Here is a 25,493-nt window from a genome sequence, read left to right as displayed (position 1 = left end):
GAGCCGCCGATCTTCTAGTTCCAGGATATGAAATATAGATGTTATTTCTTTTTGCATCTACTGATACGGTCTCTGAATTTTAATAATTTGTAATTAGTGTATCGAATATACAGTTATTTGTAAATATCTTAAATTACTAAGCATATAAAAAAAACGTTACTGATAATAGTTTTTGTCTTATATCTTACTGTACGTAAGATATAAGACAAAAACTATTATTGGAGAACCTTATCAATTTAATAAAATCTAAAACAAATATCTGTTTGTACATTTATGTGGGTTAATCATAGAAACCGCTTAACGGATTTGGGTGTGATTTTTTATCTATGATAATGTATTTTGGAAAGCTACTCTAAAAATTTTGTATTTGTTTTATTGGAATCAATTTACAAACAAAAATATTATACGCATATGAAGTAACAGGCTCATATAGTATTTTTATTTGTGTGTAAATGTTGATTATGCCATGGACATTGCGGTTAACATTATTTTTTATACTTTTGTAGTTCTATACTTAGGTATAACAGTAAAAACTGGTTTCAAACACGTTCATTTAGAATTGATCGTAATGTGCGGTTTGATTGTATAACGCAATGACAATAATTTCCATCATTATTGAGATAAGTCCAGTTGTATCCTCCGCAACTGCAACTCTCAAGCGATTCGTGGACAATACCAACATTTCCAATAACATTAACCACATATTACGACGGCTATTCTCAGCATATCATGGTTTTATTAATAGAATGAACTTCCCGTACTATTATTATATAAAACAATACTTAAAAATAAGTGAAATATGAATTAAATTGATATACAAATGGTTTGGTTTGGTCAAGTAAATTGTGTATAACTTGTAAGAATCACTCTAAACTAGTAAAGTTCTTATCTTCTTACACGCGCAGTAATTACCGATTGTTTTGCTTAATGCCAAACGCGGTTTAAGATTAGATTAGGTACGCTATAAAGGTTCTAATTTAGATATAACGGGAAGCCAGCCACAAAGCGATAATATAATCTTCAACATCTGCGTACCCTCCACTCGTCACGCTTTCTGGCCCAATTCTCTGGTTTCAACCGTAGAAAAAACTCAATGGTTCTAACTGGTATTTTGTAACAGGTTTTTGATTGATGATGACATAAAGCAAGACGCGCAGTAAGTACGTTGATTGTGGGATGACTTAATTGAAATGCTGTGAATTTTTATTATATTAGATGCTTTTCAACATGTTTTTGATTTGTACATTTAATTTAATAGTTTCTAAACGTAAATTCTGTGGGAACGTTAAGAGACACCAGCTTGTCTGTAATTATTATATTACGGAGTCTACTAATAATGTACGCATAATAAACGTTTTCAGGGTTAGTTATGCATGCACAGGATCAGATAAATTAAAAAGACGCATTAAAGTGATGATATGAAGTTCATTCACCCTTTTATACCAAATGATAGTTATATCTCTTCACGACTTTAACCGAATAGTATAGTGAGATTCAATGTTAACTTTACCAAATACAATGAACTTGGTTTTACACAAAAACAATACAGAAAATGAGTTAGATGAGAACGAATAATCATGTAGGTCTACATTAAAGGAATAAAGTAGTTAATTTGTCCTCAAAATTACGTGTAGTTGAGATAGTAAAACAAGTAGCTGCTATATCTTAGCATCTTATATTAAATAAAAATTTTAAGAGTACTTACAGTTAAGAATATTTACTTGTTTAGTTTGACCCCTATTTCACAGTTGAATAGTCATATAAACGTTCAACGGTCTTTTGCGCTGTACGCTAGGAATAAAAAACACATTCACACGTACGGCTAGACAGCGTCAATACAATTAGTAAACAGAAGCAACGTTTACCACTATTTCTCGAAAAATGCTATTAATTTGCGTTGTTTACAACTAGTCAGTCATGTAAATACAGTAGATCTAGTTCACTTGTTTTCATAATGAGATGTTTATGTACCCTTGAATAAAGGTCATCTAATCGATCGGAGCTGGTGTAGTTTCACAAGTAAGTAATGAGGCTTGTAATGTATGCATTTGGTTGACGCTGCATGCATGGGCTGCGTCGAAGTTGCGCGCGTGACGCAAGCGACGGCGCGGCGGCGGCGGCGGCTGCGTCACGTTACCCAACAACAGCAATGCGGCTTCAATCACGCCAATCTGCATTCTTAGTTTTTTAGCGATTACCACAGCATTACTGATTAGCGAATGAACCAAAATTTATTTTTAAATAGAGCGGGGATTGAATTGATTTTAAAATATAAACAGTATTCTAAAATCATCTTTCTAAGACAAATGCGGGAAATGACACACTACAGGTAAAAATAAAAATATTTAATTAAATTTTAATTCACGTGGACTTTTTCGTAGACTCAATATTTCACAGATAGAGCAAATTGGCAAGTATAATTTAGATATACCGTACCCCAGATAGAATAATTAGAAGCATTTGACATCATAAATGTAACACTTGTCCTACCCAAATTTCGCTAGTCATATTTGTGCACGTGTCTTTTTTAATTTGTTATCGGTGTTTTCTTCACTTGAAAGGCAGTAGTCGTATAGTAAATTCACAGAGTTTTTTGTCATTCTGATTTCAACTCACAACCTTTTGAGTCAACTACTAGGCCACGGACTATTCACTCTTTGACGGGGATATTGAATTCTTTTAGACCTTTCGGAATTAGTATTTTGTCTTCTATTGGGTTTATTCATATATACATTTTATTTATTCCAATATACGAAATCATATCCATCCGTTTTCCTACAGTATAATACCTATAGAAAGAGAAAGAACCAGAAAAGGAGATCTTGCGTAGGAATGAATAAATGTGAACTAATGGAATGTGTAGTCGCAAGGCGCCAAATATTCATTGCTCGCGGGAGTAACACGGATTGAGGAATTCGATAAAAGAATATTTCCGAGAAAGGCAAATATAAGCAATCGCCTGTCGTATCCTGTGCTCAGTAACAGCGAATAAGATAGTCCCAACAAATATCACACCTCAATCAAAACCAGCTTTACACATTTCTCGGTTTATTTAATTAAATTGAAATTATAGTCTCGTGATGGAAAGTGGGCACCGTCACCTAGAGTAACATTTGGAAACTGTCGTGGTTAATTCCTGATAATTTCGGCGCGATGGTTTAATCTGATTTCTTATGTAATTCGGATGGCAAACAAGCTGATGGCCCACCTGATGGTCAGTGGTAACCGTTGTCTATATACATGAACAGCACTACAGACATCATTTTATCATGTTACGTCTGTGGAATTAATCATGCGTTGTCATTTCAGAGGAGTAAGATATCATGCCTCTTATCCTGTAATTTGTCACCCTTTAAGGGAGATAGCTCACAAAGCATGCTGCTACAATAGGTGAGGGTGAGGTACACATGCAGAACGACTTTTTACAAAGTCTGACTTGCTAAACTATAGAAGTACTAGCCTTCCCAATTGCTGCCAATCTTGTGGATGTGCAGTGCATAGGATAGGAACCATTAGGAACTTTGAGACGTGGCTCTTTCCGTCTCACTCTGTTATTGACAATTAGAGCGGCGCGGGCGAACGGCGGAACGACTGACGTAACGCAGCCTTCACACCCGCCGGCCGTGCATTGCTGATTGTTGCTGAGGAATTATGATTATGGTCAAGATTTATTTTAACTGAGCATCTCTATCGTCACACTTTAAATTTTATTTTTCTGATGGGTACTCATGTTTCTATCATCGATCAGCATGTACGCTTGTTATATTATACATACATAGACATTTAAACAAACACTCGAATGGTAATTGTGTCGTCCATATTTGAACTCATGAACAATATGGTCTATAACTAAGAGTAGTAAAGCACTATGCTAAGACCCAGCTATCACAAATTATCTATGATATTGTCACACATTGCCTAATATTATGAACTAAACCATGCTAAAATTGTGTTATTTGTCCCCAGATTGGCAGATCGTCAGAACCTCCAATAGACTTCGTGGTTATGGACACGGTTGCAGGTGACAAAACTGGTGATACGAAGGTGATGCAGAGCACGATATCGCGGTTCGCGTGTCGAATTATAGCGGATCGCAACGACGTCAATAATTGCCGAATATACGCCGCCGGCTTTGACTCCTCTAGGAATATATTTCTAGGTGTAAGTATATACTTATATAGGTTGCTACCAAATTATCAACATACTGTTCTCTGCTATAGCGTAGGTGATACTGACACAACACTGTTATTTTATTATTGACGATTTTAGGCTATCGTAATCGCCATTTTAGCACGGCACTAACTATTTTGATTGTCCATTGAATAATAAAAAATTAAATACAAATATCTTATCAAAGATCTTTATACATAATATTATATATAATATTTCGTTTTGTATGAATTGGGCTTCAAAAATAGATTTTGCAGTTTCGGTTATAGTACTACGCTTTAATAGGTACTATACATTTTTCTACATACTTTACTAATGCTTCTATAACAAATAAATGCCAGTCCACGCTACATACACTCTTATGTGTGTGAAACACATAAGAGTGCTTTATATCTCCGATCAATCAAAATGATATATCATTATTTACATCGGTCATTCACGTATGATATGATATGGCGACTTTAAGAAGAGAATTCGTTTAGTCAGCGAATCGAGAAGTACTAGTTTTTTCAAGAACGTATCTAACATTATAAATCTGAAAGTGAATTTGTTTCATGTTTAAACCGTCAATTATGATGAATTTTAGTATACAGATCGATGGTACCCTAGAGACGATCATAGGCTAGGGGGTGAAATAGGGTATGTAAGTTTATGAATTAATGATTTCTCAAACAAACGATATAGAAATCATTGTAATCTAAAAATAGGCGTGGTTATTAACTAGTGTATTTATGAATCTCAAAATCTATTAATTTAAACATGCTAAAACTTAGCTAAAAGATGTTGGAACATGTAAAAAATATATAACTTATGTATTATTAATTTCTTGTGTTATTAAATTCAGAAACAAAAATATGAATGCCAATGTACCTCAATATTTATTATACTTTTACTAATTAACTCAAATTTGTTACCAAGCAGATAATTTACCTACCTAAAACAAACTTATTATACCTCTAATATTCAGACTATTGTATAATCATTACCTATAATTAAATAGCGAAATAATCGTTGAGTATTGTATTTCGGTGGCGTCGGGGAATGCTTGCAATTAAGAAAATACGTTCCTTATATTTTTATGATTTGTATTTCGTATACATACGGGTAAAGTATTACTTTAATTAAGGTGCTTTACTGTTCAGAGGTCGTTTTAGACTAAAGAGTATAAGATAACCTACTGAAGTAGTAAAACAACTGCCAAACCTTTCGAAAATGATACGGCTTATTTTTGTTATTTATCGACAGTATTTTTTATTTGTGATACCCAGCAGAAAGATTTTTACTAATTATTTAGATCTATAGGCATAATACTTAACGTCAATATCAGAATCAATTTTACATGAACTCAGCTGTAATCGAACAGGACAGTTAATTTAATTAGAATAATTGTTTTATGTCATAAATAATATAATAAATCAGCGGGTCGACTAATGCAATTAAATATATTACAGGAAAAAGCAACAAAATGGACGGAGAACCACGAAATCGATGGTCTGACAACGAACGGGGTTCTGATAATGCACCCGCGCGGCGACTTCTGCGGCGGCAGTGCGACCAGCGAACCGTGGCGCGAGACCTCCGTTGGCGGCGCAGTGTTCTCGTTACGTGAGAGCCGTTCAGCACAACAGAAGGTACAGTACTTCTTGGAAGAAAAATAATTAGAATAGAATAAGGGACAACAATTGAAGGATATCCTTAGAAGCGTTTGTTTTTATCTCCTCAGGATAGAGTGCAAATTTTCCAAAATAAGATATTTCGTTTACGCATGAGTGGGCTACAACCACATAAGATGTGTAGTGGCGTTTCCTCATATCTATGTAAGGGATACATCTCAGCATATAAGTATGCCGTGACTATACTGTATAAGTATGACGTGAACTCAAAAAGAAAATAAATAATAATAATAGTTAAGTGATTCCTATATCTATAGTTGTATGTACAATTTACCGTTTGTATATCAATTTTCATACAAACGATTATTCTTAAAATATTATTTATTACTTAAAGATTTTTAATAATATTTTAAAAATAATTTCCACTCAATATTATTATGATTATTTTTATTTTCTAGGGTCTGCCATGTCAATCGGAGACAAACGTATTGAGAGATGGTACTATGATAGATTTGTGTGGAGCCACATTGTTATGGAGAAGTGCGGAAGGATTGAAAAATTCACCGGTAATTTTTTTTTCGTTTAATAATAGCATTTATAATCACTAAGTCCCAAATAGCTTAAAATCTTGCTGATGCTTAGACATTGGTTATTCTCCATATTTGAGAATTCACTTTTAGCAAGTTTTATCACTCCATAATTTTTTTTGTTTGCCTGGAAGAAATCTATTTAGCGATAAGGCAGCCTAGCCTTTCTCTGTCTTACTCATAGGAATAATGTTATCTTTTCGTACATATTTCTCTAATCTAAATGCATTTTAGTGAGAGCAACAATAGTTTCCATTTCTTTTCAATTTGGAAATAATCGTAATAAAAACTTCTGTTTATCAGCTCCAACTTGAGGTTAACAACTACTATTCATTAAATGTTACCGGAATTAATAGTCATGCAGAATGTGTATCCCTTTACTCAGCTGAGTACCTAATATAACTACTATTCTTATAAAGCACACGACACAAGCTCGCGTGCCTACTATGAGGTTCACTGCAATGATTCTTACTGGTTGAATAAACATTATTTTTACTGTAATTTTCAGACAGATTCTTGTAATGTAATTATACTATGTCGTGAAGTGATGTGTAATTGTTGATGTAAGTAAAGTAAATGTCTACATAATGTGTTTTGCAGACAAAGCGGGTGTTAGAAACGCTAGTAGACGAGCTTAACGCAGGGCGACCTCAGTGCCCGGTCGGTTTGAATACTCTGGTAATCCCGCGCCGTTTATCCACGGCTGCCAGCGAGCGTTCACAGGATCTCAATCAGCCTTACGTTTACCTTAATTGTGGACACGTACAAGGTACTGTAAAGTATTATCACAGATAACATAATATTACATACAGATACCCCATCCCATACAAGAAAATGGTTCCTTCCTAACTCGGGCTATTCTTCGGGCTATTTTATTTCGCCACCGTAGCCGCTAGATGTCGCTAGATTTGAAGCAGTTCGGATTACTAGTGGGTGCTTAGTAACAAAGCATGAAAATAGATGGCAGTCAATTCAGCTACATGACATCTGTTTTGCAAAGATATGTATATAATAGATATGTAGGTTACTGTATCGTGTACCTCATTAGGGACGATTCAAGATTCAATGTAAATGTGTAGGTATAATATCGTTAGCCGACACTCTGCAGATATGGCTTATGTGCCAATGTATATACCTATTATGTTATGGTTTATTTTACATTCCATGCCTATTTTTTTGATATGTTGTAACGCGTCTGCGCTATACGTATAGCCTGATTTTGATACGTTTATACTCGTACGTATCAAAATCGGGCTATACGTTTTTTTATTTCAATCGTTATATGTATGAGACTGATTTTAGCTACAATTAATTTACTGGTATATACCTCATGTATTCTACGATGTACCCCTCTTTTACCTAATGAGAATTCCGCTATATCTTATATTGTTGGATCGTCATAAAAATAATTAAAATAAGTTGTAAGACTATTGCGCTGCGTGCGGTATTCAACGACCAACTGCCGCCGGCCTCCCGTTACCCAACCGCTACCGGGGTATCCGTTGCTTAGCAACGAGCCAACAGCGCGAGGCTACCGGCGGGTGCGCCGCTATATATATATATCTACTTAGAGGTAGTGTATTACAATATATAAATTTTGTATCACAGTGTTAGTTGCCATATTTCTCCCATGATGAAAATTGATATGTATACTTGCCAGGTCTGAGGTAGGGTTGTTATCTATTTTTTATACCCCTAAGTCATAGGGGTGGCCTACCCCGAAATAATATTTTTTTGTATTATGGACAATTTTTTTTTTATTTATAATGTTACATTGAAAATACATACACGCCTAAATTTTCACCCGTCTTTCACCAACCCCTATTTTTAATAGCGATATTCTTAAAAATATTATAAATGCTAAAGTAACTCAGTCTGTCTATTTGTCTCGCTTTCACGCCAAACATTCTGAATTACTCGTATATCTTTCAATATCTTTAGCGGTATAAACCAGGTTATGTACTACTACTAGTATTGTTAGTGAGGGATAAAGTTGATGAACAAAAATAAAACAATATTCGTATTAAAAATATATTCATCTAATATTTTTGGCATTATTTTTAAGTTTCTTCCAAATACAAGGGGTCTGACATGGGGTGTTATGTACCTACATTAAAAGATACTTTTTGAAATGTATGAAATGTATGTACCTACATTAAAAGATAATTTTTGACATGTATGAAATGTATGTACCTACATTAAAATATAATTTTTGAAATGTATGAAATGTATGAAAGAAATGTATGTATGTACCTACATTAGAAGATAATTTTTGACATTTATGAAATGTATGTACCTACATTAAAATATAATTTTTGAAATGTATGAGATGTATGAAAAAAATGTAAGTACCTACATAAAAAGTTCATTTTTGAAATGTATGAAATGTATGAAAGAAATGTATGTACCTACATTAAAAGATAATTTTTGACATGTATGAAATGTATGAAAGAAATGTATGTACCTACATTAAAAGATAATTTTTGACATGTATGAAATGTATGAAAGAAATGTATGTACCTACATTAAAATATAATTTTTGAAATGTATGAAAGTAATGTATGTACCTACATTAAAATATAATTTTTGAAATGTATGCACCGTACAATAACAATACACGTTAAACATCATACCACAGAGTCATACGCAAGTTAAAAACAAACTGCTATGATATTAATGAGAAAGGAAAATCAACTTTATGGTATTCGAATTAGGATCGATTTCTTTCTTTTTTTTAAATACTAATTTAATCTTACCAGTTGCCAGTATTCGAAGACAACTACGATTCGTACTCGATATTTTAAATTATTATGTAATCGATTTTTCAGTACAAATGCAAATAACCAACGACACTAATAATGTACTACTATATTCCGTTCTTTGAAACGGAACACTGCTATAATACAAAATAATGAAAATTTACTGTTCACAACGACTCATTAAAAGCATCATCGAATAATGCGTAATAAAAACCTGTTATCGATTATTAAAAAAAATCGATAATACATGTATTTATTTATAATATGACAACACTTCATACATAAGTATTATTGGAAATATTATTACTTGCTTGTTCGGCTATTTTTAATTTATTTAAAAAATTTTTATATGTTTAATTTACAATAATAATATATTAAGTGCTTATTATTGGAAAATATAAAAAAGACATTTAATTAGGCCGATACAAATGACGACAATGCCATCTATGAAAGCATTTTGAAAACATTGAGCCCCATATTAGCACTGATTAAAGTGTAATTATATATAACAAAATGAGTAAATATATGAAAATTACTTTTCTAAACGCATTATTTCATTTTAACATGTATATATAACTTTTTAAAAATTGATTAAACATTTTTGAAAACACAGTTTTAACGTTTGCAAAACTATGAAGAATTCCATCGATACCAATCACGCCATCTATATGCAACTTTTAGCAATAATAATGGCTACTTCCTCATTGAGTGCCACTGGTATTATATATCTAATTAATTTTCATGACCTTTATCTCTGCTACATTGAAGAATTAATGTCAAACAAAACTCGTATTGATTTTTCGAATTCTATATATTTACAATGGCTGTGTTACTACAAAGAGATTAATCTGGATTATTTGTCAATTTTCAAAATAAATGATTAATTTTGTAAGAAACTAAAACTAACTAATAATTTAATGATAAAAACATTTGTATTCATGAGTATGATGTGTTTTCTTTATATATTAGTACTAGCTGTCCCGGCAAACGTTATTTTGCCTTAAAATAAAAAAAAATTTAGGGGTGGACTACCCCTAACAATCGGCCAACATCTATGAAAAATAGATGTTGGCCGATTCTCAGACCTACTCAATACGCTCACAAAATTTCATGAGAATCGGTCAAGCCGTTGCGGAGGAGTATGGGAACGAAAACTATGACACGAGAATTTTATATATAAGATGTATTTAAAAAAAATGTTTTCAATTAGTGGTTTAATAGTAATAATTACACAAGCTCTGTTTAGCTTAGGACTAAAGGGCAGCGTATGAATTGTCAAGTTACTATTATTTTATACTTATTATTTATATAATTGCGTGTAAATTTGCAGGGGAGCACTCATGGGGCGCGGAGGGCACGGAGGCGGGCGCCCGCCGCTGCCCGATGTGCCTGACGGCGGGGCCCGTCGTGCGAGTGTGTATGGGCATCGAACCCGCGTTCTACGTTGACGCCGGCCCACCCACATACGCCTTCAACCCGTGCGGTCACATGGCCTCAGAGAGGACCGTTAAGTAAGTAAATTAAAATCATTTTATTATCTGTGCCCAGGTTTCACCCGCATGATATTTATTGCCTGATATACATTCTGATGTATAAACTCCGTTCTTTCGCATTTATAATATTAATAGTATTATGTATATAGGACCATATTTTAGTCCTAAATTAAAACAAGCAACCATTTTTTATTGCAGATCTTCACAAAATTAGTGATCGATCTAAACTAGACTTTTTAACTGAAATTTTGGTTTAGTTTTTACGATTTTTAACGAGTGATTGTTTAGATTCTTCCAAACATGCATTGTTGTAAATATATGGTTGTATTATAAACAGGTACATGATAACTGATAATATGTTGTTCAATAAAAATACAATAATTAATAAAGTAATCAATCCAAATAGCCTTGATGATTGATAAAGAAATTACCAAATTTAATTAATTATTGCTTACAAACATACATAGTTCTGGTTTCAATCATACTATCGACGAAATTAATTAAATCAAATCTAAAGCAACACTATATTGAATTTCTAACTCTCGTAATTATAATATGTATGATTATTAGTTACGTAATATTACATTTGTAATTATAGTAATGTCTTTGTTGTAAGGAATTATAATAAGATATAATTTAAACCTAACTACCCGCTCCGGTTACGTAATAATACAATGTCAATATTTTTCGATATCCTATTATGGAATGTTTTTAACGATTTAAGCTGGTTGTTCGTGCGATCAGTGGTAAGAACAAGCTAACTGACTATTATTATTGCAATAACCTTTTACGCCGGCCCTAAATGATCGAAAGGACAAAATTAGGAAGATGTTTTTTTTAGTAGATATTGTAGGACTGCGATCTGCATAGATCTATTGTGCTTTTTTAGAGTTCGGTGCATAGGCCCGTCAGGGACAAGAATTGTAGAACATTCTTAGGAACTATGGTTTTTATCTCCTCAGGATAAAGTGTACTTTCCAAAGGAGATATTTAGTTTATCCATTAGTGGGCTACAACCACATAGGATGTATTGTTTGGTGGTGTTTTTGCAAATCTTTGTTAAGCAGAGGCCACTATCTCAGGCACTAATCTTGGCATTTCGTGGAAGGAAGGAGAAAGATGATCCATTAGGAAGATGTTACTGATGTAATTCATTCATTCATTTTTATACAGATATTGGGCGACAGTGGACATACCTCACGGTACAAACGGGTTCCATGCGATCTGTCCGTTCTGCGCGGCGCCGCTAGAGGGCTCGCCCGGGTACGTGCGGCTGATCTTCCAGGACAACCTCGACTGAATCTTCACGCCGGTCGAAGCACCACGTACACGGCAGGTATTAAACGTTGTAGTTTTTTTGTGATGTGGATGATGATGTAATGATAAGTCCTCTTGTGTTAATGATATATGCGGATGTGGAATCTGAGTGATGTTACCAGGAGGAATATCACCCCGACGGATACAAGCAATCGTACTCATGAATACAAATATCGTGCGAGGAATAAAACCCGCGACCATCATGTGCTAGTCAAGCTATTACTTTGGTAAAGTTCCTTCAATAATAATCGTTCTCACATATCTTACATATGAGAACAACTATTATTAGCTGGAAGACGCAGCGTGGGAAGTCTCTGACAAGGTGGACCGACGAATATAGTCAAGATCGCTGGAAAACGCGGATGCGAGCAGCGCGGGACCGTCGCTACGTCTTGGACATTTTTTGGGGGAGGCCTCTGTTCAGCAGTGGACGTCTTCACGGCTGAAATGATGATGACGATCTTCCGTATTCAGCCATCAGTTACATATTTATTATATATATTCTTTTTTGTTACAGCTGTGCCACCAATCTACGTACAAAAGTGCACTAGACGTACGTATCCGGCGCGTAGGCCTTAGATGCTAATACCGGACTTGGCTTTCGATACGTTAGCCCCAGATGGTTATGTAGATCCTCAACTGTTTGAGAATATTATCATGCCGTCATCAAGGTCTTTCAGTTCATTAATTCTATCAAGGTCATTCATTCTTGAACATCAAGTTTCATGTTGAATCTCACCGTTTAACGTCACCGATGCACATTTAATGGTTTAATTTGATTATTATAATGCGTAATGTCAACACAGCTTAATGGAATGATAATTTATTTGTCCATATAATTATGTGTGTTTACGCAGACGTACATGTTAGGTGCATATTACACGATTATAATATTACTATTGCAACGGTCATGACTGTTGTGTACATATTTTCTGAAAATGTAAAATGTATCTAAAATATTAAAAATTTTAGTGATGTTCTCTTCTTATAAATTGTTTATTAAAAATTAATCTGATAAATAAAAAGAGGCAGTTACAACGTCGAGCCTGCATACATATTCTACTTGTAAATACAACTTTTATTTAAAATGAGTCGATTATTGGCTGAATCTGCTAATAGGAAAATAGAGGGGCTCTTCAATAACTTTGGCTATATTAAAATTCGACCTGACAACACGTCAAGACTGATGAAAAAAAAAATTGTTAATGATCGTGTAATAGTCGCCTTAAGTTTATAAATCGATGTGTTTACGGTGTATGTATATTTAATAATTAAGATTATATAATAAATGACTTCGAATTACAGAGGACTTGTATTTATTCGATTGAGTCAATATGTAAGATACGACGGCAAGGAAATAAGTGAAAATAATAAAAAAAGAAAAATATTTATCGCTTTGTATAAACATCGCTATATTAAGTTATTGACGACGTCGTAATTGTAAAAGAGGTTTAGATATTTTAATAATCAACATCTTATTATTTTCGTGTAATTCAGGAATGGAATTAGAATTGGCGGTTTATTAAAAAGATCTCGCAGTACTAGAAGTCACAAAATTCATAACAACACCAGAATTAAACATTATTATTTATAATGATGCGGCTGTAAGGACAGGTACCTCGTTACGGATGTTTTAAGAACATATTCCTGCGAGACGGTTCTTAAAGTTTAAATATAAATGGAGTTTATATTACATATATGTATACTAATAAATCAATATTAATATACTATATATATTATATTGTGGATATTACAGATATTTTTTTGTTTCTAAATATTAATCAAAACCCATCTAACCAACCGAGTTTAAAGTAGATGTAGCACAAGTATGCTAACACTTTTCCATATAATATTATTGACAATATATTATTTAAAAATTTAAATCATATAAATCAATAATATAAGATATATTCGAAAATGTTTGTTTGCATTCAACGCATGAAGAAAGACCTGCAGTTCTTATCGGCGCACTTAATGTAAATAGCAAGCGAATAAAGCAGCCAAAATACTAATTCCATTCTTTATCTACGCGACTCGTAACAGGCTTTAGATTTTTTTCATATTTTCGTTTATAATCATAATAACAATGACGTTTTTGCATAAATTATTTAAATTGAGATGATTGGATTATTATCAGATAGTAAATACGTTCCTTTAATGGATGCGAACGATGCTTGTGTTTGGAATATTCATGTATTATTAATCAATGTAAATATATTCATAACATCATTTCCTATGAATTGTATTATTGTTAAGTAATTTATGTTGGGTTTTTGTAGTGTGTGAAATGCTTCTTTAATTATAAGAGAGCCTTTTAGTGATTGTCATGAATCAATGATATGGTTTTGGTTCGAAATGGTTTCTGGCTGGATTGTTCTAGAATGGCCAGAATATGTTTGACGGGTATCACCACGCGTAATAGAATGCCATGTATATTTTATACAAACAGTAATATAAGGAGTTTGTATTAGAGCATAATTAGATTCAATGTGTAAGGTTTAAATGGTTGGATTATGAGATGAATTTAATGTTTTTGATAATAGAGATACAGCTATATGAATTATATTGTCTACCCTGGTATGTACAGACGTAATTAAATTTACTATCTCTGATATAACATTTAAGTGTTTCTATTAAAGACGTGGTTTCGTAAATATGACACTGGCTCTTGTCAATAGATTTATAAAAAAATTAAATAATAAATACATTATCTGAAACTATTAAAAGCAATTAAATTATAACTGCTTGTTATATATTTCTAATATTTGACGGACTGTTTATATATTTAAATGCAATATGATTATTACAATTAATTTCTTTCAATATTTTTTTTTTAAATAACTATGAAATGTAATGTACAAATTCATTGAAAAATCTTCGGAATCATTTATGTGTAGAGATGGTGAACAGATGTAATTCTAAAAGTATTGTGTTACGCGTGTTTTCTCATGGGAGAGTTTATGTTCTAATTTAAAATATAATCATATAAAAATAAAATGTACTTTATGTTACTTCATAACTCCATAAAGATCCAAACTGTGTTTTTCATGTTATTACGTATAAAAATAAAACTATGACGTTAATGGCCCGTTAGCATTAATTCAGTGCTGACGTTCTGACCTGACGTCTAAAGCAGCGTTCTTGAACTTTCCGATCCGAAGATATTTCATTAAATTTTATTTTATGATGCACCATACCGTTAAAAATCATACAAGATTAACTATTTAAAGTCAAATGTCTTATAAACCCAGCTTGGTATGTTGAAGCATTTGTTCATTTAAGTTATTAACTCGATTTAAAAGAAAGTAAGAAGACACTCATTTTCATAGGACGCAGACAAATATACCAATTTCGATTAATTTATAGAAATACATCCCTGGAAGTTTAGGAAGGCTGGCTAGATGAAAAGTCACGATTCGTAATGTTATCATTATAAACATCATAGTTAAATTTGTTACATTTAAATTATAAATGCTTACATAGGATTCATGACGTCATATTGAGGAATGGCCTGTACCGTTGTTTGTTTACTTATTAGGTTGTCATTGAATATGGTGAAATTCGGTATGTTAGAATGGCGGTATACAGTTAATAGGCGCAGTGTAAATAACGGTCAATTCCCAACATAAACAAATTGGTAATTACGACCCAACCTCTTTGATTTTATTACACACTAGAGCAACCTGATGACTAATCGACTGTATGCCATCACTCTTGTAAGAAGTAAAATTGGTACGCTATCAGCATATCGGTATATGTATTTAAGGAAACATTTAGAATTTATAGGAGTAACAATCATGGGCACGAGGATATATCATGTATTATGGTAATGATATTTATAGTCATGTCAAGACAAGAGATTATTACAGTATCATATATATGGGATCGTATATATATCTTACTTAAAAATGGATTAGTTCAGCAAAAAGAACTCGATCCTTAAAATTACGTAGCCACGATTTCCTAAACAAATCAAGACGTCCGAAAGACGACTATCGCTTAGTGTAATCTTCACTGATGGTACTCTTAAAACTTTAATATTAACCTTAAAATTGTGATTTTGAGTTCTCTTTGTTTAACTGTCTATTTATGGGGTGGAAACAAAGTGATCTCACTAGTTTATTCCTAAATTGTACAAGATTTATTTTCTAATGTGGAAAATGCGTCACTACTCTTAATGAAGTGACATATTTATTGGTCTATATATGATACTATAATTCATTAAATAAAACTATATAACCTTATTTTTATCGTACTGTTTATTGAGTAACAGAAAATACGGAAATTAGTTTTTGTTTTCATTGCGGCATGCAGTATCGTTTATCTCCTCGTTTACCGTTCCTGCTAGAATAGAACTAATGAACATTGAGCAGCTCCATAAAGTGATTCATTTAGAAGGTTTTCTTTAAAGTCGAATTTCTATTTTTTAATGCAGTTTGTTAATAAGCGTGCGAGATATGCAGATCTAAATAAACCTAAAATTTTAGGACAGCACTTCATTCAGGACATAACATCGGGCTCGTTGTAAAAATAAAGTAAGTTAGAATTTAGTAATTAGCTTACAAAGTATGAGAATTTAGTTTTTGTACAATTGAATTTCACTAGTTAGTGATGTCACGTGTCCTTTCAAGTTGACAAATGTACCGATTGTACGACTGTAACACTCACCAAACTTGTCTACAAAACTGAAGATATCTATACAATTCATTGAGTGCAAATAAGTCTATTAAAAAGTCTATGTAAGTAATTATATCAGTGTAGAAATGTGAACACTTGATTTAGTTTTTTTTTTTAATGATAGCTACTTCGTAGTAGTGACGGAACAGATCTACAGACTAAAGAAATACCGCTTTAGGCTGATAATAAACACTCGGTCAGTTGTCAGGCGACTAACAACCAGTAACTGTTAGCCTGAGTTATAACGAGTAAAAGCTACTACAAATCCATTTTAACTGTAGTTTGTCATTTCTGTTCAAATGAAAAGAATAATTTGAAAGGAAAAGGTAAAACTGTTCTATAGTTAAAGTAGGTTTATTTGATCTTCTACTGTCTAACCAGACTATTGTTTAATTTCAGGTTGTCAAGTCAAATTTTTAATTTTCTGTGGTAATTCAAGTTACCTTTATAATTTCACTGTTATAACTAAAAAGAAATGTACAAGAGAATGCTTCAAATATACGAGTTTTACAACTGCGATGTGACATTGACCCGGCTTCAATGTGTTGTAAAAATAAATTACATTGCACTAGATAGTTTATATTTAGCTTATTTTTATTAGAGTGAGCAAGTTCATGAATGTAGTAATGCTTTTATGACGATGGTTCTGCACTTCAGTGTTAGTGTTGATATTTACAATAGTGTTGGTTCACTAAGCACTGCAGTGTTTATATTTAAGTATGTCGGTATTAGTATCGTTGTGTATCACGTAAATTTCGATTAACGCATAATATTGTATTTGTTGTGTGCTGTGCTTTGGCAGGACTAGTGTGTGCAAGCTTCTACCAAAGTGAACAGTGTTATAGTATTTACACGTATTGTGTTCTATGTATAATTTATTGAAGTGAAAACGTCTTTAGACGCGCGAAGTACGTTATTTTCGAGGTATTGAATGAGACTTAAGGTTGGCTATGTAACGTTTGTTCGGGTAAAATCGGCATGAGTCGACTAAAACGAGAAAAAGATAGTCGGCACGTCACTGCTATACTAAAAGAGTAATATCAGCCAGTTGCTATATGTTACTGTACAATTTTCATGTTTATTTAATCGACAAACAATTTCTAATAGCTGAAGTGCACAATCGTTCAACCTGTTCTAACATTTATTAGTGGTAATAAGAACTGAATGCGCTAGCCTTAATTTAATTTATGATAAGTGATAGGATAATAAAATCGCTCTTTTGAGTTAAAAATTTTCATGCTGTTTTATTTTTTCTGTGACTGATCTGTGAATTGTCATGTTTTGAAAATGTTGAATGTGAGCTACATGCTCACATTCAACATCTTCATCATCACATAGATAAAAACAAAAATTAACTGCACTGTATGACTTGATATATGATAATATTGATACACTGAACACTTGCGATCTCAATCATTGACGTAAAAGATAGTGTGAAGGAAGTTATATTTAAAAAGGAACATATGAACGGTATTTGACATTTTATGTCAAAAAAATATTTATTATTACGTCAAGCCTGTAAGTGTTTATGGTAGTATATAAATTACTATATATAACTAGCTGTCCCGGCAAACGTTGTTTTGACTTAAAATAAAAAATAAAGAATAGTGGTGGACTACCCCTAACATTTAGGGGGATGAAAAATAGATGTTGGCCGATTCTCAGACCTACTCAATACGCTCACAAAATTTCATGAGAATCGGTCAAGCCGTTTCGTAGGAGTATGGGAACGAAAACTGTGACAGAATTTTATATATAAGATTTTTAAAATATTATTAGTTTGCATAAAAGATATGTAAAATAAATAGGGATATACAATACAACAACTAAAATTTAGAGCTTGTAATAGACCTCACAATATATTAGTACAATGGTGTAGGTTAGTCTAATACTGATAGATAACCTTTAAATCGGTTAATATCAAACTACATAATACCATCTGCATAGTTTATTATACATACTCGTACATTATGAGAATATAATTCTGATCGTTAACTAGTGCTGTGCGGTCGAGAGGTCGACCGCTCGCGCCGCTATCACGAGCCATCCTGCAGTTTCCCGTTCTCGTTCACTTTTGTGGTGATACGCTCCATTACCTCGTGGTTGTATGTGGAGTGCAGCATGAGACCCAGTACGCCCGCCCTGATTGCAGATAACATACATTCTCAAAATTAATATTTGAGAGATTAGATTAGATTGTAATATCTAAACTAAAAAAAATGGAAGTTATATTTTCTATAGAATTTTATTTTCTGTAATTGGAATGACAAACAAGCTGATGGCTTACGTAATGGTAAGTGGCTACCGTCACCACGTGATATCCGTTGTACCCGTCATGTATGCATTAAGAAGTCCTACCTCAGGATCCTACACTATTCACTGCTATATCCCTTCAACTGAACACATCTTACAAAACCAGTAGTTTGGCGGATGATATACTCAGAAAGACAAAAAGTTTATTTTTTACTAAAAATTGGCTTTGTACAAACAAGGCCTATTTTTAGTAAAAAAAAAAACTCATTATCAAAGAAATAGACTATTATTGTGCTTCACATAATTAGTAACACCTACACTAATTACACCCCGGCGAATCTTGGATGAGTCACTAGTCATGAACATACCTGGATGCCATAGCGAGCCGAATGCTTCTCTCCTGTTCCACAAGCTCTTCCAAACGTAGCCACTGTCTGACGCGCTCCATGTCAATCTCGGCGCGACGCAACTTCTCCCATTGATAATGTTTCAAACACGACTTCTTGGGGGCGCGACAGAATTCCCCTGTAGGCTCGAAAACATTTCGGACCAAGGGACACCCGCAAACGTCTGTGTCATTTACTTTTGGATCTTTGAAGTGTTCTGGACACATTACCTAAAAATATAGTAATGTATTTGAGTCAAGAAGGAATGAAGACAATAATAAGTATAATTAACATTACTTATACTGTAAAGACAAGGAAATGTTATAATAATATCCTACAACAAGTCGCCTATTCACTGTGGTGTGGTAAAAAAGAGTTAGCAGAAGGGGAAATAATGACTTTTAATGATGTCAAAACATCTTTTGAAGCGCCAGTTTCGAAGATGAAGACTATAGATATCTGAAAGATTCCTATACTTATAGACAACTAATAGCTTCAAATTTTATGATTGGCAACAAACATTAATAGCGGTTTAAAAGAAGCTTTAATTGTACTAAGGACCAACATGAATGAATGAAATGTGGTCTGGGTTTTTGTGTCTCAATAACCCTATCAACACGTTAAGCGCGCTCACATATTATTCAGTTCGTTCAGACAATAGTCGGTTCCCGTTCGTTTGGTGTATTGGTTGTTACGCCCTGTCCTGTTTGGAAATGCACCAATCAGAATGTTGTCGAATAAAACAAACCTCCAAATAAACACGACTTGTGATAGCTCTAAAATGAAATTAAACAGAATGCAACTTACTCTAAGCCGCTTGCAGTATGTTCCATTAACAGAGTTGTAATAGTCACAGAAGGTGCTCTGGCCGTCGATGCGGGTCCTGTGTCGGCTGCCGAACGACGCCTGTGCCTCATACTTCATGAAACACTTCTCCATGTGCTTCACCGCTGTACGGGAGTGGATCTCGTGTCCACACGTTATGCAGTACATGGATGTTTCATCGTCGGCTTCCTGTTTGTACAACTATCAGTTAAGAGGGTGATCTAATAAACCTAATTACTCCTGAATAAAATTATTGATGCTGGTACATTTTCAATTTCTTTTTATAGTCAAATTTTCGTTTCTATTTTGTGTTTAAGACTCAAGAAGTGCTAACGATAAAATACATATTCATTTCCACAAAAAAGATAGATTTAATCAATAAATTAAGAGACCAAGAAAATAGTAAGCTACAGAGATTGATTTGAAAAAATCTATTCAACATTTATAAGAACATTACAATACACAAAAATAACGGAATTGATAACGTAATAGAGTGGGCGGTGGCAGGTGATAGTGTTTTCTTATGTATGATAATGGAATGGTGCAACCGCCTGCGCTAACGGTTTACGCTGGCGGGGCACCACTGGAGGATGATAAGATGAACATGAGGTCAGGTCAGTTAGCCCATCGTGACAAATTCACTAAGAATTTATCAATTTGGTTTCCAGGGGAAATCGCGTGGAGGTCAACCTAACGTAATATATTGCTAGCAATAGGCCTTTCCCCCCCGGCTGATAGTGTGGGCGGTGGTAGATGAGAGTGTGGGTGGCGGGCGGTGGTGGGCGGCACCTTGTCGTCTGCGTGCGCGATGGTGGCGCCGCGCGCGCGGGCGACGAGCGCGTCGAGGTCGCGGTGGCGGCGGTCGAGGGCGCGCAGCGCGGCCTGCCCCCGCGCCATGCCCGACCGCACCACCTCCAGCGCCTTGCGGTTCTTCTGCTCCGCCTCGCAACTCGACAGCGACCACTCTTGGATACGTTGAGGCAGTACCTGACGACGGATTAGAATAACTATATTTGCGCCTAGTTTACTGACAGTAGCTCTTTCGTCGATCACGAAATATGGAATCTGTAGGCTCTCTACGTTTACGACCGTTCGACATAATATTGAAAACTAAATATGTAGTTGAAATGTCATTCTACCGATTGCTGATTGTATTGAAAACTGTAATTCGTAATTTAAATTTGCTATTTATGATTTGCAAAAATATCTTGCAACTAGTAGAATACTACACCACATACTACAAAAAACCACATTACAATCTGTTCCATAATTTAATAGATCTAAATGTACAAACATACGCTTCAACATATCTCTTAAAGCGTATAAGTATATATAGATACATTTTTTAAAAACATACATCATATACATGTGGAGTGGGTGTTTACTACCCACAACAATACAAATATTTGTATTCATGAATGAATACAAATAATTGCATCTTGCGCAGAATACAACCCTTGATCATAGGAAGAAATATAGAGAATAAAGAACTGATATAAATAGGAAACCTGATATATCCTGGCAGTAGCGAGCCTCATGCCGCACTGCGTGGAGCAATACTTGGAGCCGTAGTTGGCAGCGCGGGTGCACTGTGGCCCGTAGCACTGCCGCGCCTCCGACGTCTGCAGGTGCGATATCGACTCCTCCGGCTCGTATGTTTCGCGCTCGTGGTGTTTCTTCTTCATTCTTGTGCTGTTAAGGGTAAATTTGATATTTTAAAGGCGTACAAACTGATGATCATATTATAATATGAACAGGAAGAGAGATATGTTTAGTACTCATTTAGCCTCAGTAGTCTAGCAGTTTTAGCTCATTGTCTTACCTTCGTTGCTTGCGGGTTCAATTATTTGGATGATTGTTCATGAGTATGATTATTTGGAAGTTTTCTATGTGATATTTGATGGTCTCGGTGGTCTAACGATTTAGCACACCGCCTTACTTCCGATCGTCGCAAGTTTGATTCCTTGCACGGCACAAACATTTGTATAAATGAGTATGATTGTTTGTATCGGTCTGGGTGTTTTCTAAGTATAATATGTATGTATTTAGGAAAAAAAATCTATATATTTTATCAGTTATCTAGTACCCATAACACAAGCTATAGCTATAAATAGCTTGGTCTAACTTGGGTAACTTGGGTCTAGTCTAGATGACGCTGTGTGAATTATCCTGAGATTATTATTATTATGTATTTATTTACATAAAAAACACTATTTAAGTATTTCTATCAGTTATTATCTGTAAAACATGTATTCATATTTGCACTAAGTGATGAAAGCATAGGCAGTAATATATTTCTGTTAGTTGTTTGTGTGTTAATATTTCTGTCCAGGGTACATACTGTTTTATAAGAACCATGTTTAATATGCATCATATTAAATCAAGTACAATTTGTTCCATTTGATTAATACCTTCAGCAAGTGTTATGAAGGTTTATAATCCAACTAACTATTGTCACATTTACAGTTTTTTTTATTTACCTGGATTGTCTAGAAGCTTTCTTGGTCTTGGCACATGTACGCTGTTTGCACTTCAGTCTCAACTTATTACTGCCGCCATATTTGTACATGTCTTCGCAAGCGTCACAGCTACAGACAATTAAAATATTGTTAATTACATCGACAGTATAAATTAATAGGAGTAAAATAATAATATTGTGATTCCGCATTCACCTAATCAAGTCCAAAGCAACTGTATGTTAATTTTATAATTATATTAAATAAATTTAATTTTATATATAATTGAATGCATCCTATGCATCAGAAAAGACAGTACTCACAAAAATCTACTTTAAAAACGTTACAGATAAGATAGCAATTTCAATGCATATTGTCTATTTTGATTAAAAAAAATAATATTAAATGTTTTTATCCCAGTGAATGTTTTTATTTGTTACTTACTGTCCACAGTCGTGTGTTTGTCGGCAGCCTTCACACTCTCCACATCCATCCTTGGTGCTGGTTCTTTTCGACGATTTGTTTTCAGAGTGGTCCTTCTCCTTGCGTTTCTTTTTCCTGTCATCTCGGCCTGATAAAAATTGATGTTACCTAACTTAAGTCCACTCTAATATGAAAGCCATTGACTTTAGCTCCTAATGTTTTTTTGGTTCAGCAAATCTTGGATAGATACGGCATATGTATAGTCTTATATATGTAGAAAGAAATAGATTATTTTTCATTGTTATACTTGTTATCTTCTTTACATAGTATAAAACATAGTCATTCTCACTGTGTGTACATTTAGATCTATTAAATTATGGAACAGATTGTAATGTGGTTTTTTGCAACAGATAGACTGAATCAAGAGGAAGCTTCATATTTATGCAAGTATATTATATATATACACAAACATAAAAGGTAAGAAATTCAAAGATTTGTAATATGAACTTATAACAAACATTTATTTGCTTAAAAAGCACATGATATTAAATTAATGTACTATGGAATTGGATGTATTAAAAAGATCACTAAAAAAGTCCATAATGATATGCTTATTGTTTACAGATTTTGATGAATCTTTACAGTAATATAGCTAGAAGCTCAGAATAACACATAGGCTATAAATTTCATGCAGATGAAACCGCAGGCACAGTACATAATATAAATTGCTTATATTCTTAGTGATTTCATGATTTTAACAAGTCTTATGCTTTTACTTGAATCTGCTTCATTTTCTCTTTTCTGTGGTCTAAATCTTGTCTTGAGACTGGGGTCCTCTTCTCTGCATCGTTCACAGAAGTAGGTCTTTATGTATTTTGCCTCCCTCTCTGATATGTTGATGCAGTCACCATGGTACCATTCCTCGCAAGCATCACAAGCTCTGTAGGAATACATACACATATTATTTTGGAAAAAATTACCATATTTCTTTTATAGTTTTGTTTGATTGTGTAAGGTGTGAGTACAATACATAACACATGGGACTGTTCTGTGACATTCATATATTACATAAATGGTATAAACATTCACAATCAAAAGAAAACTTTTTAAACAAGCCATTTATGTAGTTTTACAATCAAGAGTGAATTGAATAAATTGATAGTTAGTAGATAAATAAATATATAACAAAATTCCTGAAATTACATTTTTTAAATAATATAATACAGGTCAAAGCAAAGTTACATCAATGGTTGATTGTAAATATTTTACATTTGTACAGTTACAGGATAAAGTTACATGTGTTAGGGATTATTTGACATATAAACTTTGAGTTCATATATTTGTAGAATAATATTTTGTTTGACATTGGTAGAATATTGTGACTTCTACTAATAAAATATTTTAATTAAAAGAAATGTAACAACATAACATAACATTAAATTTATTACGATCTCATTTTCAATGTTTGAATATGTGATCCTTATAGTGTGCAGCATGTCATATACATTCATACATTTTGTACAATCCAAATTTGGTCCATGTAACAGCAAATATATAATAACTATTATTATTATAAACAATGCCTATAATTTCATATTTCGTGGTTAATGAAACTACTCATTAACCACGAAATATGAAATTATTATGTTGCTAATGTATAAATGAAAAGAATAAAAAGGGGAGAAACAGTGCAAACCAATGTCATTGGATATTGTCATTGATGGATTAATTGGATGGCTAATTAGTTTGTTGATCAGATCGGCTGGTCTATATGTTTGAGTAGAAATTTATAATAAACAAGTACTTACATCATAAACCGTGAACTGTCTGATGATCTGCATATGCAGTAAGCTTGGCCTGCCTGGTTCAGTAGCGTGGTAATCTTTGATTGCCTCTCTGGCAGGTCAAATTGTTTAGCTATATCAGCTTTCTGCAAATGAATAGTCAAATAATCACGTATTGCAGTGCTAAGGAAAATAAATTTGAACTCAAATAAGTATACTTACACTTTGCTTATATTTTTTGTCACCCATTTTAAATAAATCGATTAAAATTGTTTGTTCAATAGCAGTGTTGATAAATAGGAATTATGCACGAATGTGTTTTATTTCATATTTACAAATAGAAATTAGTCGGTATGTGAAGAATAATAAGAGAAAAACAAAATGATTGAAAATGTGAAAAATCACAGATCATACACAGAAACAGAGAACGAAAAACACAGAGTAGTTTCTGGTGACGGGTGACGGCAACACTGACGTTGGACAGCATAAGAAATCAATGATGAACTCAGCTTAGTACTAAAGTAGCAAGTATAATGTTTATAATATTAATAACAAAAATAAAATTAATATATTATTAGTAATTTATCTTGAAAATGATAAGTAACCTATTTTCAATTTTTAACATACGTAAAAAATGTCAAGCCAGAAAATGAAAAAAAATATGTAAAAACTAAATTTTTAAATTAGTTTTTACATATTTTTTTTGTGTGTTAATTTAATGAAAATTATGTTACTAAATTATATAATAAA

The 25,493-nt window shown here is 33.4% G+C and overlaps 2 protein-coding genes across 2 annotated transcripts in view; one reads left to right on the top strand and one right to left on the bottom strand.

Moving 5' to 3' along the window:
* The window catches only part of LOC131847605 (protein pellino), a 65,029-nt gene extending 50,772 nt beyond the window's left edge, over positions 1 to 14,257 (top strand). Inside the window, exons 4-10 of the mRNA XM_059197206.1 lie at positions 3,967 to 4,161; positions 5,622 to 5,801; positions 6,242 to 6,349; positions 6,971 to 7,139; positions 10,460 to 10,640; positions 11,796 to 11,958; positions 12,457 to 14,257. Coding sequence (XP_059053189.1) covers positions 3,967 to 4,161; positions 5,622 to 5,801; positions 6,242 to 6,349; positions 6,971 to 7,139; positions 10,460 to 10,640; positions 11,796 to 11,922 — 960 coding nt within the window. The 3' untranslated portion in view covers positions 11,923 to 11,958; positions 12,457 to 14,257. The remainder of the gene's footprint in view (positions 1 to 3,966; positions 4,162 to 5,621; positions 5,802 to 6,241; positions 6,350 to 6,970; positions 7,140 to 10,459; positions 10,641 to 11,795; positions 11,959 to 12,456) is intronic.
* Positions 14,258 to 18,530: 4,273 nt separating this feature from the next.
* Positions 18,531 to 25,151, bottom strand: LOC131847663 (CXXC-type zinc finger protein 1-like). Its single transcript, XM_059197284.1, has 10 exons — positions 24,966 to 25,151; positions 24,768 to 24,889; positions 23,736 to 23,899; positions 22,981 to 23,107; positions 22,561 to 22,668; positions 21,589 to 21,772; positions 20,870 to 21,067; positions 20,063 to 20,269; positions 19,238 to 19,485; positions 18,531 to 18,758 (listed from the first exon to the last, which is right to left on the bottom strand). The coding sequence occupies exons 1-10, from the start codon at positions 24,990 to 24,992 to the stop codon at positions 18,653 to 18,655; spliced, it is 1,491 nt and encodes a 496-aa protein (XP_059053267.1). The 5' UTR covers positions 24,993 to 25,151; the 3' UTR covers positions 18,531 to 18,652.
* Positions 25,152 to 25,493: the final 342 nt, after the last annotated feature.

The sequence above is a fragment of the Achroia grisella genome, unplaced genomic scaffold, assembly GCF_030625045.1.
Source record: "Achroia grisella isolate CSIRO2021 unplaced genomic scaffold, CSIRO_AGI_Agris_v1 utg540, whole genome shotgun sequence".
In the NCBI taxonomy this organism is placed as follows: Eukaryota; Metazoa; Arthropoda; class Insecta; order Lepidoptera; family Pyralidae; genus Achroia; species Achroia grisella.
The sequence above is the reverse complement of the archived record's forward strand: the minus strand, read 5'-3'. Positions and strand labels throughout refer to the sequence as shown.